Source organism: Sturnira hondurensis, unplaced genomic scaffold (genome assembly GCF_014824575.4).
Source record: "Sturnira hondurensis isolate 20B ecotype Veracruz unplaced genomic scaffold, ASM1482457v3 Scaffold0013299, whole genome shotgun sequence".
In the NCBI taxonomy this organism is placed as follows: Eukaryota; Metazoa; Chordata; class Mammalia; order Chiroptera; family Phyllostomidae; genus Sturnira; species Sturnira hondurensis.
Genome location: NW_028085930.1, coordinates 1734479 through 1748330, shown reverse-complemented (window position 1 = coordinate 1748330; position 13852 = coordinate 1734479). Strand labels below are relative to the sequence as shown.

The following is a 13852-nucleotide window of genomic DNA, read 5'->3' as shown; positions in this document are numbered from 1 at the left end:
GTCACTCCCTTCGGATGTAACAATGCAGAAAAAGGAGTCTGTTTCCACATCCCTCGTGTGTTTACACTCTGTAACAAGTGACAGAGTTTAAGTGTCATTTAAGATTATTTAAACAGCAAAGCACTTCTCGTTGGTGTCCCACCATCTTCCATACTATACTAAGCAAAGCCTAAATTCGCCGGGTTTTATTTCGGCAACAATTCACTTAGTCCATGTCACAGAAATTCCAAGGCAACTGAAGCAAGAGACTACAGGACTCGAGGATGGAACTACGGGGCTCTTTCTCCTGCCACTCCAATATCAAGCAATTCCAGTGGAGGTTACGGCAACCCCAGAGTAGTTCCTGCATAATGTGCCCCCAAACGTCCACGCGCAGCCAGCGATTCGCAATAGCTGACAAGACGACGCACCAGGGCTGCTGACAGCCTACCATTTACTGACCGATCACTTGCCGTTCGGTCTTGCACACCTTCCGATCCTACCCTCCCAACAAGCCTGTGAACTACGTATTATTATTCCCACTAACAAATCGGGACTTCGGCCCAAGCCCCAGGGCTGGTCAAGGGCAGCGCTAGGATTTGAAAACACGACCATACCCCAACAGTCCAAGATCCCCGCCCCTAAAAGACACTCTGCGCAAAACCGCACCCGAGAGTCGGGAAGCTCCGGGGCTGACAGTGTAGACGCAGCGGGCAAGGACACCTCTCCCCAGAGGATCCCCTCGGGAACGCGACCAACCGCGCGGGCGGCCCAGGTCGCCCAGCCGCCTCCCTGCCGCCCGAGGCCGGGGAGCGCTGCTCACCTTGGAGAAACCAGGAGGGCCGCAGTCGAGCTAGGCGCACCCGCGGTGGGTGGGAGTCCGCCCAGCCGGGAGGAAGTGCGGCGCGGGCAACGAAGTCGCTGGCACCCCAAGCTGTGGCCAGCCAGAGCGCGCCGCCGGCCCGCTCGGGGGCACCTCAGCAGGCTGCCACGACCGCGCCGCCCCTCAGCCGCGCCGCATATCCGGGTCCCGCTCCGGCACACTCACCTGCCTGGCGCTCCGCCGCCGCCGCCGCAGCCGCAGCAGCTCCAAGCTCCGGGTGCGCGGTCAACAGCCCAGACCACCGCGACCGCCCAGCTGCAGCGCCCCCATCCCGCCTTTCTCAGTCACCTCCCGCCTGCCTCGTGCCGCGCTACACCATCCCGCCGCCGCCGCACCGACCGACGGAGTACGCGCGCGTCGCCTCTGTGGTCGCGCCTGCGCGTGCGCGCGCGCGGGCGCGCGATAACCGCGCCGGCCTCCCTGCAACTGTCAGCCCGCCCCGCGCGCTGCTCCGGCCAATCCTCGACCCCGCAGCGGCTGCAGCAGACCTACCGGACGGACCAGGCGGGGCCGGCCGAGAGGCGACTCTGCCCCCTAGCTCCCCTGCTGCCCAGCCGGCAGCGCCGCTGCTGCGTGGTGGTTCTGCAACAGTATGCTGCTGCCTGAGGACCAGGGGATCGAAAATGCCCAGGGAGCTACTTTCGGAAGAGACCCACCACCTGCCCCGACCTTCTCAGCCCCCTCCCGAGAAACCCCTCTGCTTCCTTGCTGGGCTTCCTTGCTGGCCGCCTCTTCGCAGTTCCTCTCCCTAATTCCGTTCTGCGACTTTGAACAGACTCCTCGGTTACTGAGCGCAGGCTGCATGTAGCTTTTACACCTTCCCCTCTTTCACTCTGATTCTGGGGATGGGAACGCTAGGTCAGCAGCCCCACAACTGGCCCTTCATTCCCTACACTGTTAATGGTCATAAAAGAAAAAGTACAGCCTTCCAATTCCGAGATTCATTTTTTATATGTTCATTTTTGGAATAACAACAGCTAACACTTGCTGCAGAGCGCTATGGTTTACCCAGCCCTTTCTCATACCTTATCTCCTGTTATTTTTCACCTCAACCAGGAAATTTCATGGCCCTCTTGGTGGCACACTCAAATTTCACTTACAGAAAACCAAAATTTTAACTTACTGAAAAGCTACCATTTGTAAAGTTGTTGTAACTTAGTACTATAATCGCTCAGGCAAATAGTTGAGTAGTCCAGGGTAGAATCTAGAAGTATAAGAATCTAATACAAAGCAAAGGTGGGTGACAAACAAGAAATAATTTGTTTGATAAATGATCTGGGTTTAATTGACTCTGTAATCATAACAAGTAAAAATAGAACCACGCCATATTCAAAATCCCAGAAGAATTAAAGATGTAAAATATACAAATCAAAAATTCAGGGAGAAAACGTTTTAAAGAGTTTACTTATTTTTAAAGCGGGGGAAGGGAGGGGAGAAGAGAGGGAGAGAGACATCAGTCCTAGAGAGAAATATCCATCAGTTGCCTCTCCCACAAGCCCCCAACCCCTGGACCGAACAGCAGCCCAGGTACGTGCCCAACCGGAATGGGACCAGAGACCCTTCCGTTTGTGGGACGACACCCATCCCAACGAGCCACACCAGTCAGGGCTAGAGGAAATTTTTTAAAGAATAGTAATATTATCATAATGAGGGGGAACTTTAAGCAAGACAGGAAGCCCAGAATCATTAAAGAAAAAAAATTAAAACATTTGTCTCCATAAATATTTTTAAAGTTTTGAATGACATCACAATGACAAGTTTAAAAAGAAAAGAAAAAACAATAGTTGGAATATAACTAAACAAAACATATGGCAAACACATTGTATCTTACCATAAAAGAATTTCTATGAATGGATTTTTTTAAGCCAAATAGCTTAATGTTTTGAAAATATGGGCAACGTATACCAGCAGGCAATTAATGGAAGATAAAATCCAAATTAAAAATATGTTTATTTTACTAATAGTCATGGAATTTTTTTGATCATTAGATCGTCAAACATTAACAAAAGCAATCAATGATACATGTGGAAACAAGCCTTGATACATAGGTGATGAGAATGTAAATTGCCACAAACTCAAATATTTAATAGAAAATATCTATTAAAATTTAAAATTCAAATACCTAGCCCTGGCTGGTGTAGCTCAGTGGATTGAGGATGGGCCTGTGAAGCAAAGGGTCACTGGTTCAATTCCCAGTCAGGGCACATGCCTGGGTTGCGGGCCAGGTCCCTAGTGGGGGACACATAAGAGGCAACCACACATTGATGTTTCTTTCCCACTCTTTCTCCTTCCCTTCCCCTCTCTCTAAAAATAAATAAATAAAATATTTTAAAAGATATAAATACCTAATCATTAACCAAAAATACACTAACTTGTCATCCTAATACACTAAGGTTGCGGGTACAATCCTTGGTCAGGACACATACCAGAAACAACCAATGGATCCATAAATAAGTGAAACAACAAGTCTATGTGTCTCTCTGTCTGTTTGTCTGTGTGTGTCTCTCTCTCATCAACAAAAGTTAAAAAGAAGAGAAAAACTATAGAAATTGCCATTTGGAAGGATATACACAATGATGCCATAGTGGGTTTAATGCTGGTCCTCCAAAGGTATGTCTGCCAGGCACCTGTGAACATACAGCCTCATTTGGAAATGGTATCTTTACAGGTGTAATTAAGAATCTTAATATGAAATCATCCTAGATTTAGCGTGGGCCGCACATGCAATCACAGGTGTCCTTTTAAGAGAAAGGCAGAGGGAGATTTGAGATACAGAGACACAGGGATGAAGATAGGAGGAATGAGGTGGAGGTGGGAGTGACACAGCTACATGCCAAGAATGCCAAGGATTGCTGGCAGCTGCCAGAAGCCAGGAGAGGGACATAGAAGGGATTCTCCCCCAGACCCTCTAGAAGGAAGGACATCTTAATTTCAGACTTCTGGATTCCAGAACTGTGAGAGAATAAATTTCTATTGTTTTAAGCAACTCAGTTTGCAGTAATTTGTTAAAGTAGCCAAGGGAAACTAATACATATGCTTACTGTATTGTTTGTGGTGGAAAACAAACAGAAGCAAACTGGAAACAGCCTTATTAGCTATAGGAAATGGAATCCATGAGTCAATTGTATTGCCTCCACACTGTGGAATATTATGCAATGATGAAAATGAGTTAGACCTATTTGTATGGAACCAGAAGGATGTCCACGATATATGCTAATGTGGAAATGCACTTTTTAGAGTGATAAAGAGTGGTATGATCCTGTTAGTATATTGCTGAATGTATATATATATATACACTCACACACACACAGACACATATATATGTATTATATATTCAGGTGAACATAGAGAAAGGGGTAGAAGAATTTATACTAGGCTGATCACACTGGGTATCTCAGGGAGCTGAAAAAGGAGGGTGTGGGTGAAAGGGAGTTCTTCTCTATAAGTCTTTGAATTATCTTACTTGTCATAAGCAGTACTTATTCTTTTAATCTAATAAATGCAGTATTTTAAAAGAAAACAACAATTTGTGATGAATTTTTAAATCACGGCTAAAGTTATGAACATAAAAAGAGGGTTCTACCTCCCCAATTTTAGAATCTGCATTGTTCTCCACAACTCCCACTTCCCCTCCACTGAATTCCGAGTTCTCTGGTGTTTTTCCCCTATTTTCCAAGTACTTCTGAGTATTTCCTAGACTCACAGAATTTTTTTATTTTTCTTATTAAAATTTGAGTGCTTTCATTTCATTATATAAGTGATATATTCACGTGGTTTGGAATTCAAAATCTATAACCAAATATGCAATAAAGTCTCTCTCCCACACAGCTAGGAAGCTCTCCTTACAGATGACTAGTGTTGTCATTTTTTTTTATCCTCACCTGGAAACATTTTTTTCATTGATTTTGATGTGAGAGAAGCATCAATTGGTTGCCTCTGGTATACTACCAGACCAGGAAATCCGACCCGAAACCTAGGCATGTGCCCTGAGTGGGAATTGAACCTTCAACCCTTTGGTAATGGGATGATGCTCCAACCAACCAAGCCACACCAGCCAGGGCTGGTCATTTTCTTGAGTATCCTTTCAGAAGTACTTGCATATAGAAACAAATACAGATATATTACCTCCTTTTTTTCACTCAAATGAAAGTGCTTGATTTATACTTTTTTCCCACAAAATATATATCAGGTTGTTTTATATAAGTGGATATAGATTCTCTGTAGTCTTTTAAGATTTTTATTAGTGTATAGAATACATACAAAAAACTACAAACCATATTTTTCACATATTAAACAAAGCTGTGTAACCAGTTCTTAAATCAATAAAGAACGTGATGAACATCTCAGAATCTGTTTGTGACCCCTTTCAGTCACTGCCCTGCCTCCAGGAGTAACCACTATCTTAGATGCTAACTAAAGAGAGTCTGTTTTCTTGTTTGTTTTTTGTGTGTTTTTTTTAAATGTACAATTAATGGCTCCTTAACAGAGTGCTTTCAAAGCCACCTGTGCTTTGAAAAAAACACCTGTCTTCCCCTGCCAACTCTTCTACATCTCTCTTCCGAGGGGACCAGTAATACTTCATCCTTAAAGTCCTGGGGTAACAGCTACACAGAGTGGCCAAGCAGAACCTATCATGACAGAGAAGGAACTTGGATGCAGATCCAGCAACAATGAACTTTGTGAGCCACATAGTCCGATAAAGAGGCTGCATCAAACTTAAAAGCCAACCTCTCTGCTTCAGATCCTTGGAAATAAGTGATTTCTAAAAATTTGTATAATTCAAGTCAAAGTGATAGTTATTAAAAATAAAGCAAGAAATAGCCAGAAACATGTTTCTAGTGAAAGCCTGGTGGAAGAGGGATTCCACTCAAATATAACTAACTACCTTTTCTATGGGGAATGGGATGTTATCACAGCCCCTTACTCCCTCCTGAAACTCCTTTTACAGACAATGTTTCAATGCAGATACCAACGTGAAAGTATCTTGAAAAAGAAAACAGCATCTTGGTGGGGAAACCATCCGCATCTTGGTGAACATTTTTTTCCATCCACCACAAGCTTGAGCTTCCTGGGAAGGCCACCGTTATCAGGAAAGAAGAAAGACTTGGCATCTGGAAAGGTGTGTTCTTAGTTCCGTATCTGGAACTGTGAGGCCAAATAGCGCGGTCATGCAGAACATCGTGAAAACATTCCACAGGGTGATGAAGATTCGGAAGTACCTGAGGTTCAGGAAGAACACTCAGATGTCACCTGTGCCAGGCTGCCTGGATTCCTCCCCAAGCCTCGTGTGTCCTTCTTTTTCAGCTTAGAATTAAGCACCGCTCAGATGTTCATCAGTAGCGTCCGGAAGAGCAGGATGACTCTGATCATCATTAGAGCCCAAATGACTGATAGAACCAGAAGCAGAAATCCCTTTTCTTGTTTTTAAACTTCAACTAAATAGATTCATACAGTGTGTGCTCTTTTTGTGTTTGGTTTCATTTGCTCGACATTTCCTCCACATTGGATATTCTTACACTACTGCATGTGACAGTACTTTGTTCATTCTTTGCTATATAGTATTTCATTGTCTGTATCCTATTTCATGGCTATGTAATGTTTCACTGTAAAGATGCACTATAATTTATTTATCTGGCCCCTTATTGATGGATATTTAGAATGTTTCCAATCTTTTGATATACAAACACTGCTGTAATGAACAACCTTGAATTTATATCATTTGACACATGTGCAAATGTAGCTACAAAATAAATTTGTAGAACTAGAATTACTGGGTTAACAGCTATAGATAGGTATTTGTCATTTTCAAGAATATTACCAAACTACCTTCTATACAGGCTGGACCCTTTATACTCTTGCCAACAGTATTTGAGAACTTTTTTCTTAGAATTTTAGAGCTTGGAGCTGGGAGACTTAGAAATCACATTGTACAGCCCACTCAACTTACACAAAGAAAAATTGAAACCCTTAAGAGTGAAAAGACTTGCACAAAGCCAGAGAGTGGGTTAGTTATCGTCCCCAAATTCTGAAGGAGAAGGCTTGGATGCTGGTCTCCAGTATCAGAAAGAGCCAACAAAGCCTCAGACATCCTGTCCTGCCCACAGCTATTGGCGTGCTGCCTCTCTCTCCTCACCTCTTCCAACTGTCTTCAAAGACCAGCACAGAAAGGCCACACACACCAGAGCCACCACACCTGAGAGGAAGGAAAAAGGGAAAGGGAGATGAAAGGCAGAGGGGAAGGTAGAAGGGTAAGCAGTAGCCACTTGAAGAAAGACAAACTCTGCAATAGAAGAGAAAACTTGGGGAACAGATAAGTGGGGGCAGTGATATTGGAGAGAGAAGAAAAGGCAAAAAACCATGGATTTCTGTCTTTTTTCCAGGTAAGAAAAATATTTTCACAAATGCCTGCTTATCAGTCATTTCACTTAGAAATATAAAATTCTGGCTTTAGATAGGATATTTGGAGTAAAGTTATCTGGTCTTTTCATATTTCTCTTTTATCTATTGCTTCCCCAAGACAAGATGTATATCTAACATATAATAGATGCTTATTAAATATTTTTAAAATTTTTTTATTGATTTTAGAGAGAGAGGAAGGGAGGGAGAGAGAGACATCGATTTATTGTTCCACTTATTTGTGCATTCATTGGTTGATTCTTGTATGTGCTCTAACCAGAGATTGAACTCACAACCCTTAGTGTAACAGGATGACATTCTAACCAACTGGGCTGCCCTGCCAGGGCTGACTAAAAATTTTGAATGAATGAATTATATATCAAGAAACTGAGGCCCAGAGGTATTAAGGAGCTTGCTCAAAGTCACAGAGGTAGTGGAAACCCAGCTATTTTAGGCTCCTAATTGGGTGACGTGCCTGCCAGTTTCTTCTCATGACCCATTGAAATTTCCTCCTTAGGTTCCCAAGCACTGTTTATGCCAACATTCCTTGCCAAATAAGAAATTCTCTAGAAGTCCTGGCTGGTGTAGCTGAGTAGCTTGAGCACCGGCCTGCAAACCAGCTGGTCACTGGTTCAATTCCCAGTCAGGGCACATGCCTGGGTTGCAGGCCAGGTGCCCAGGAGGGGGCGTGTGAGAAGCAACCACACATTGCTGCTTCCCTCCCTCTCTTTCTTCCTACCTTCCCCTCTCTCTAAAAATAAATAAAATCTTCTTTAAAAAATAAAGCAAATAAAGATATAGCATACTCCAAACAAATGACAAGTTAATCACAGGCAAGGGGAGGTAAAAGGAATAAGGTCCAAACTCAGAGGCGTACCATTTTATACAAGTCTGGTTTCTTGGGAGAGATGGCTTAACCATATGTAAGCTGACTTTCAGCTACGAGAGCAAAATGAAAGTCCCTTGTTGCTAGAGCATATTACTAAGGAATGAAGACAGCAGTGTTGGCAGATAGGCTATTCTTCTCTGAAGGCTGTCACTCTGGGGACGATTACACAGTTTCACACCACCAACAACCAGCCTACTTGGCAACAGCAGGAGCAACTGTTTCAAGATCTCTGGAGAACTATTAAGTCAGCAAAGCATCCCCCTGACCAGACCAAAACTCTTGAACCATCCTCACGAGTTTTCAGTTCTACAGTCTGAATGTCCCTTGGCCATAGGTGGATTAAAACAATTTTACTTGTCATAAACAAATGGATTTGAAATTACATCAAACCAATACACAGCAGACTCCTACCTTTCTGTTGGATAATCATTGGTTTTCTAGCCTGTCTCTCTACTGGGCTGCAAGAAACTTGAGGGCTGGAATGCATCCTTGTTGTGGTCCTTAGCTTCAGATCCCAGCAAATACGTCAGCTGGTTTTAATTGAAGGCTTTCTTTTAAAGTACCAACTTCTCAGCTTTACTCACATATATTTAGCCATATTGTTTTAGAAAAGGGATCAAAGTACAGATACACCAAGATACAACCTCCAGGGCTGGAGTCTGTAGGAAGGAATACAGAGGGCATTCTGGAAAGAAGGAGAATGCCAGTCATTGGGACACAAGGAGGACCAGGCACTACATCCTCCTGGAAAGCAAAGAAATATATAAGGCTTTGGAGAAAAATGTAATAAAACACAATTAGACACATGTAATGAGCACACACAGGAGCACAAACATATAGACAGACACAGATTTTAGCTGAAATACATGATATACAACTTTAAAAAGAATAAGACTTTTCTACATGCACTGGTATGAAACAATCTTCAAAATATTATTTAATAAAATACGCAAGACACAGCACAGTAAACCATGCTACCATTTGGATGTGCATTGATTATCATTAGACAGATATAAAAAATTAACAGTGGTAACCTGGAGAGAGAACTAGAGGCTGGGAAACAAGAACGGAAGGGACAAAAAAAAAAGAATGCAACGGAGAATTAATTTCTATGGTATTTCTCTTTTATTCTATTTGAAATTTTATCATGCTCATGTGGGATAGGTATTTCCCTCTTTTCCCTCACATTTATTCTGGATGGTCTAATAATCAAATTGACACGAGCCAGATGACCAGGAGAAAATAACCAGAGTTAATATGTATGTTCATACAGGGGTTCAGTAGGACTATGGGACCCCAGGACAAATGGGACAGTTGAGGCTTACATGTCAGCTTGAGCTAAGGAGACTTCAAAGGGAAGGCAGGCAATTCACAGGTAGATGAGAAGAACCAAACATCTGGTGAACAAATTCTTGCCAGGGCCATCCAGAAACAGTGGAGAGTCAAACAAGAAGACTTTGCTGGTTCCTCCCCAGCTGCCACACTTAGTACATATTAGAATATAAGTATATATGACAATTGTTCCCCTACTAGAGCACGTCTTCTATCTAAATTCTTTTAAACAGTTAGGGGTAATGTCAACATTTCTTTCTGAGTCTTTTATTTTTCTTAAAAATAAAAAGCTTAAAATAATAATCCCCTAATATATTTCGGTGTGTCAAACTCTACTCCTCCTCATTCACATATTACCTATATATATATATAGAACGGAGAGGCAAAAAAGCAAGTAAGGAAGGGGTGTAGCCTAAGGAGGGAATGACCGGGTGTGGCAATGAGGGCACTAGAAGGACAGGAAGTAGGCTCAGGGACCAGCCTTGCAAACTGAGAAGGCTGACCACATTGTATTTTGAGTGCAATTACTCTTCAATCCTATTGACTTTCACCACTGGAAATGGTGTCATTCACTAAAGAAATATTAAGTTGAATGTAGAAAAATAATAAATCAGGCACTTTTAAAAACCAATTAGCACAGGAATGCAGAGTTAGGTAGATCAAAGATTGTAGCCCTGGTTCCCAAGGGGTTTGGGTGTGACTCTGCCTAGTGGAATGTGAGCAATTTATCAACAAAGGCACTGCCCTGTTTGTTGTTTCGGACAAACCACCAGAGACTCCAATTTAACCTGTTTTTATAAATATGGAAGATAATGTAATGTCATTAAATTAACATTTTACATAATCTGCCACCTTAAACAGCTGAATCAGGCATTTTCTGGCTGGGGGGCATTGGTGTGGAGGGAGATAGAAGGGGGTAAAGAGAGTATAAATGGTGACAGAAAATGACTTGGGGTGGTGAACACACAGTACAGTGTAGAGATGATATATTACAGAATTGTATACTTGAGACCTATATAATTTTATTAATTGATGTCACGCCATTAAATTTAAATTTTTTTTAAATGTCTTTTTTCTAGCTCATCAAGAAGGTGTCAGAGGAGCCCTGGCTGAGTAGCTAAATTCCATCTTCAGGTTCCATCAACTAGGTTCCATCTTCAGTCAGGGCACTTATAAGAAGCAACCAATTAGTGCATAAATAGGTGGAAGGACAAATCAATGCTTCTTTCTCTCTCTTTCTCCAAAATCAATCAATAAAAAATTTAAACAATTATTTTATTGTTGTTCAATTACAGTTGTCTATGTTTACTTCCTGCCACTCCCTCCCACCCCAGTCAAACCCTTCTCCCTCCCTTGCTTCCACTTCCCCTTGGTTATGTCCTTGTGTCCTTTTTAGTTGTTTCTGAAAACCCCTCCCAATAAAAAAATTTTTAAAGAAGAAATGAATGCATAAATAAGTGGAACTATTGAATACATAAATAAAACAACAAATAGATGTTTCTCTCTGATCTCTAAAATAGTCAATATAGAAAAAAAATTTAAGGAAAAAAGAAAAGGTGTCAAAGGAAAAGACACCTCACACTCTAATGCCAGTGGGTTGTTTGCCGTTTTACCCTATTCACCAAATACTGAACTTTTATTGGAGAGCCAAGATTCAGCTCCTTAGGCAGCTCACAAGGCCTTATATTTGCAAAACAAGTTCCAACTTCAAAGGGAATTCCTTCAGCTAAAAAATGGGTTTCATCATGTTCTTTTTCTTTAAGCAAACACAAACTAAAGAGTTGACTTTCTTTAGTGTCTGGATCTTAATCAAGTCTTTATTTCAAAATGTAGGTAGATAAGATAGTTTGGCTTCTTGCACTAACTTTTGATATTCAATCACTCACGGATCTAGAGCAATCTTGAAATACCTATGCAAATGAATAGGGAAGCTGGTAGGTACCGGCTGAGTCTAGACAACAAAAACCTGTATTACTCAGTCTGAATGGGTGAGGACTGGAGCCAAATGTGAAATAACTTCCCTGGTCCTCAATCCTCCTGGATGGTCAAGGGGCAGATAAATGTTTTTTTACAAGATCAAAACTTACACTGTCAGAGGGTTCAGGGGTGTTCCACCCAGACTAAACTTTCAAAATGAAATCAAGTATCTGTCAAGTGTCTTCTTTTTTTTTTAAGTATCTTCTTAATAGCTACTCAGAGAAATTCATACAAGGCAGTAATTCTCAAATTCCAATAATATGCAGATTCATTGGAGGTTAAAAAGAAATTATTCCCAGACCCTTCAGATTATTTACTTCTTCATTCACTCAGCAACAGTCCCAGGCACTGGAATAAATGGTGGGGACAGAAAGGTGAACAAAACAACATGATTCCTACAGCATATGCTGCAGAGGAAGAAAGTCATTGATGAAGTCATCACGTGATTAACTGTAAATTACAGCTGAGTGCCAGAAGGTGAGGGAGCCTGTGCTAAAAGTAAATAGTAATGGGGAAAGGGGAGAGCAAACATTTCCCTAAGGAAGAGAAAACTTGCTTCAGTCTGAGAGATTAGAGGAGGCAAAGATTGAGGGTAAGAAGTTTCAAAATCAGAACAGCCAAGGCAAGGGTCCTGTGGCAGGAGGGAACATGTCCATTTGCATGTGATTTTTTTTTTTCCCTGAACAGGTTTTATTACACAGTGAGGATCAGTCCTTCTCAGCTGCTGCCTTCTTCACGGCTGCAAGGACCTTGCTCAGCTCCTCTCTCTTCCTCTTGGCACAGATGTGTGTTTCCAACCCTTTCTTGATGAATTTCAGGGCCCTCTTGTCCTTAGAGACCTTGAGCAGCTCCATGGCGCGCTGCTCATAGGGGGCCACCTCTCGGATCATGTCCCGCAGGAACTTGGTGTTCTTGGTGAGGCTCCCTTGGTGGCAGCTATGTCTCGGCTTGCTCACATTCTTTGTCACTTGGTGTCCCTTGTTGAGGCCCACTGCCCTGGGGTAGCGGAGAGCCACCGCTGCTGTTCCTCAATGGCGGCCACAGTGAAAGGCTGAGTTTTCTCATTTAATCTTCCTAGTAGCCAAATGAAATAGATCTATTATTATATGCTCTTTGCAAATGAGGAAACTGAAGCTTAGCCTTACCAGATTGTAAACTCCTTGGGGACAGAGTATGGGTATAGTGTTTATTTTTATACCTCCCACCATTGACACAGGGCCTTGCTCTGAGTGAGTCTTCAGTAAATGTGCATTCGTTCCCTTCACCTGAATCCACATAAAAAGCAAGTACCGAAACAGGAACTCAGTATCATCTGCTCAGAACAATAGCCCGGGTGCCTTTCACACTACACTAACTTCTGTCCTCCAGCCTCCCTGAGTTCTATTCCTCCAGGATTTTAGTTAATTCACTCTTTTCTAGGAATATGCAATTTATGGCTCAACCATGCATGGCATAATTTTTTTTAAATTTCGTATTCAACTTCGAAAACCATTAAGTCATCTGTTGTGTGAGAAAAAGCAAATTGAAAAACACACCTGACTGTACATACAATTAAATGGCCTTGAGGATGTAACACAAGCCAACCAAAGCACAAAAATCCAGAGTTCACCCTGCAACGGCATCCTGAAATTGTGTCTCCACTTCCACTTTGATTCTTTGAACGAGCTTCCCAGGTGTTATTTCCCAGTGATGACATGACTCAATATTTGGAGCTCTGGGTTGTTCTGAATAGTGAGGATACTATCTTAACACACTTTAGTCCAGGCAGTTTAATGCAGCATTTCTGAAACAGTAAAACATGCATTTTACACTACAACCTATAGTGTTGTATGTGTATGCATTTTTAGAATATAAGCTGAAATAAAAATGTGATGGAATAACACCCTTAATACGTGGGAGGCACTCTGCTGTTTTCTAGCCCATTTCTATTTTCTCTTCTATTTGATTTCCTGTTTTAAGAATTGTAGTTGCAATCCACCAAGTTAATTTTACCTCTTATTGAGTCTTGCAGTTTGAAAAACATTGGTCCAATACATATGCAAAAGTTGATACATCTTGAGTACAGTAATAGGAACAGTTTATTTATCTGTGTCCTTAGCACCTATCACCCCCTTTTTCCTCTTGAACAAATGAGGGGTGAATACCCACCATATGCAAGTGAACTAGGGACCAGAAATGCAACCATGGCCAAAACTGGGAGCCAAAGCTAAGAGGCTCCTCGCCATAGTGGAACTTATGGCCTATTGAGGAATACAGATTTTCAAATCAAATTTAAAATAATTTTTAAAAATTACAAATTGCTGTGAGAATGCCAGTCATATAGATGTAACTTAATGTGCGGGGCCAGGGAAGGCGCCTCTCAGGGTGGGAGACATTTAAGCTGACACCTTAAGTCT

At 42.1% G+C, this 13852-nt stretch overlaps 1 protein-coding gene and 1 pseudogene across 1 annotated transcript; both read right to left on the bottom strand.

The window, feature by feature from the left end:
• Positions 1–5948: 5948 nt before the first annotated feature.
• LOC118997497 (small integral membrane protein 7-like) lies at positions 5949–6232 on the bottom strand (annotated as a pseudogene).
• A 5931-nt stretch (positions 6233–12163) lies between these two features.
• Positions 12164–13078, bottom strand: LOC118997496 (60S ribosomal protein L36-like). The gene is made up of 2 exons (XM_037061170.1): positions 13066–13078; positions 12164–12483 (listed from the first exon to the last, which is right to left on the bottom strand). The coding sequence occupies exons 1-2, from the start codon at positions 13076–13078 to the stop codon at positions 12164–12166; spliced, it is 333 nt and encodes a 110-aa protein (XP_036917065.1).
• Positions 13079–13852: the final 774 nt, after the last annotated feature.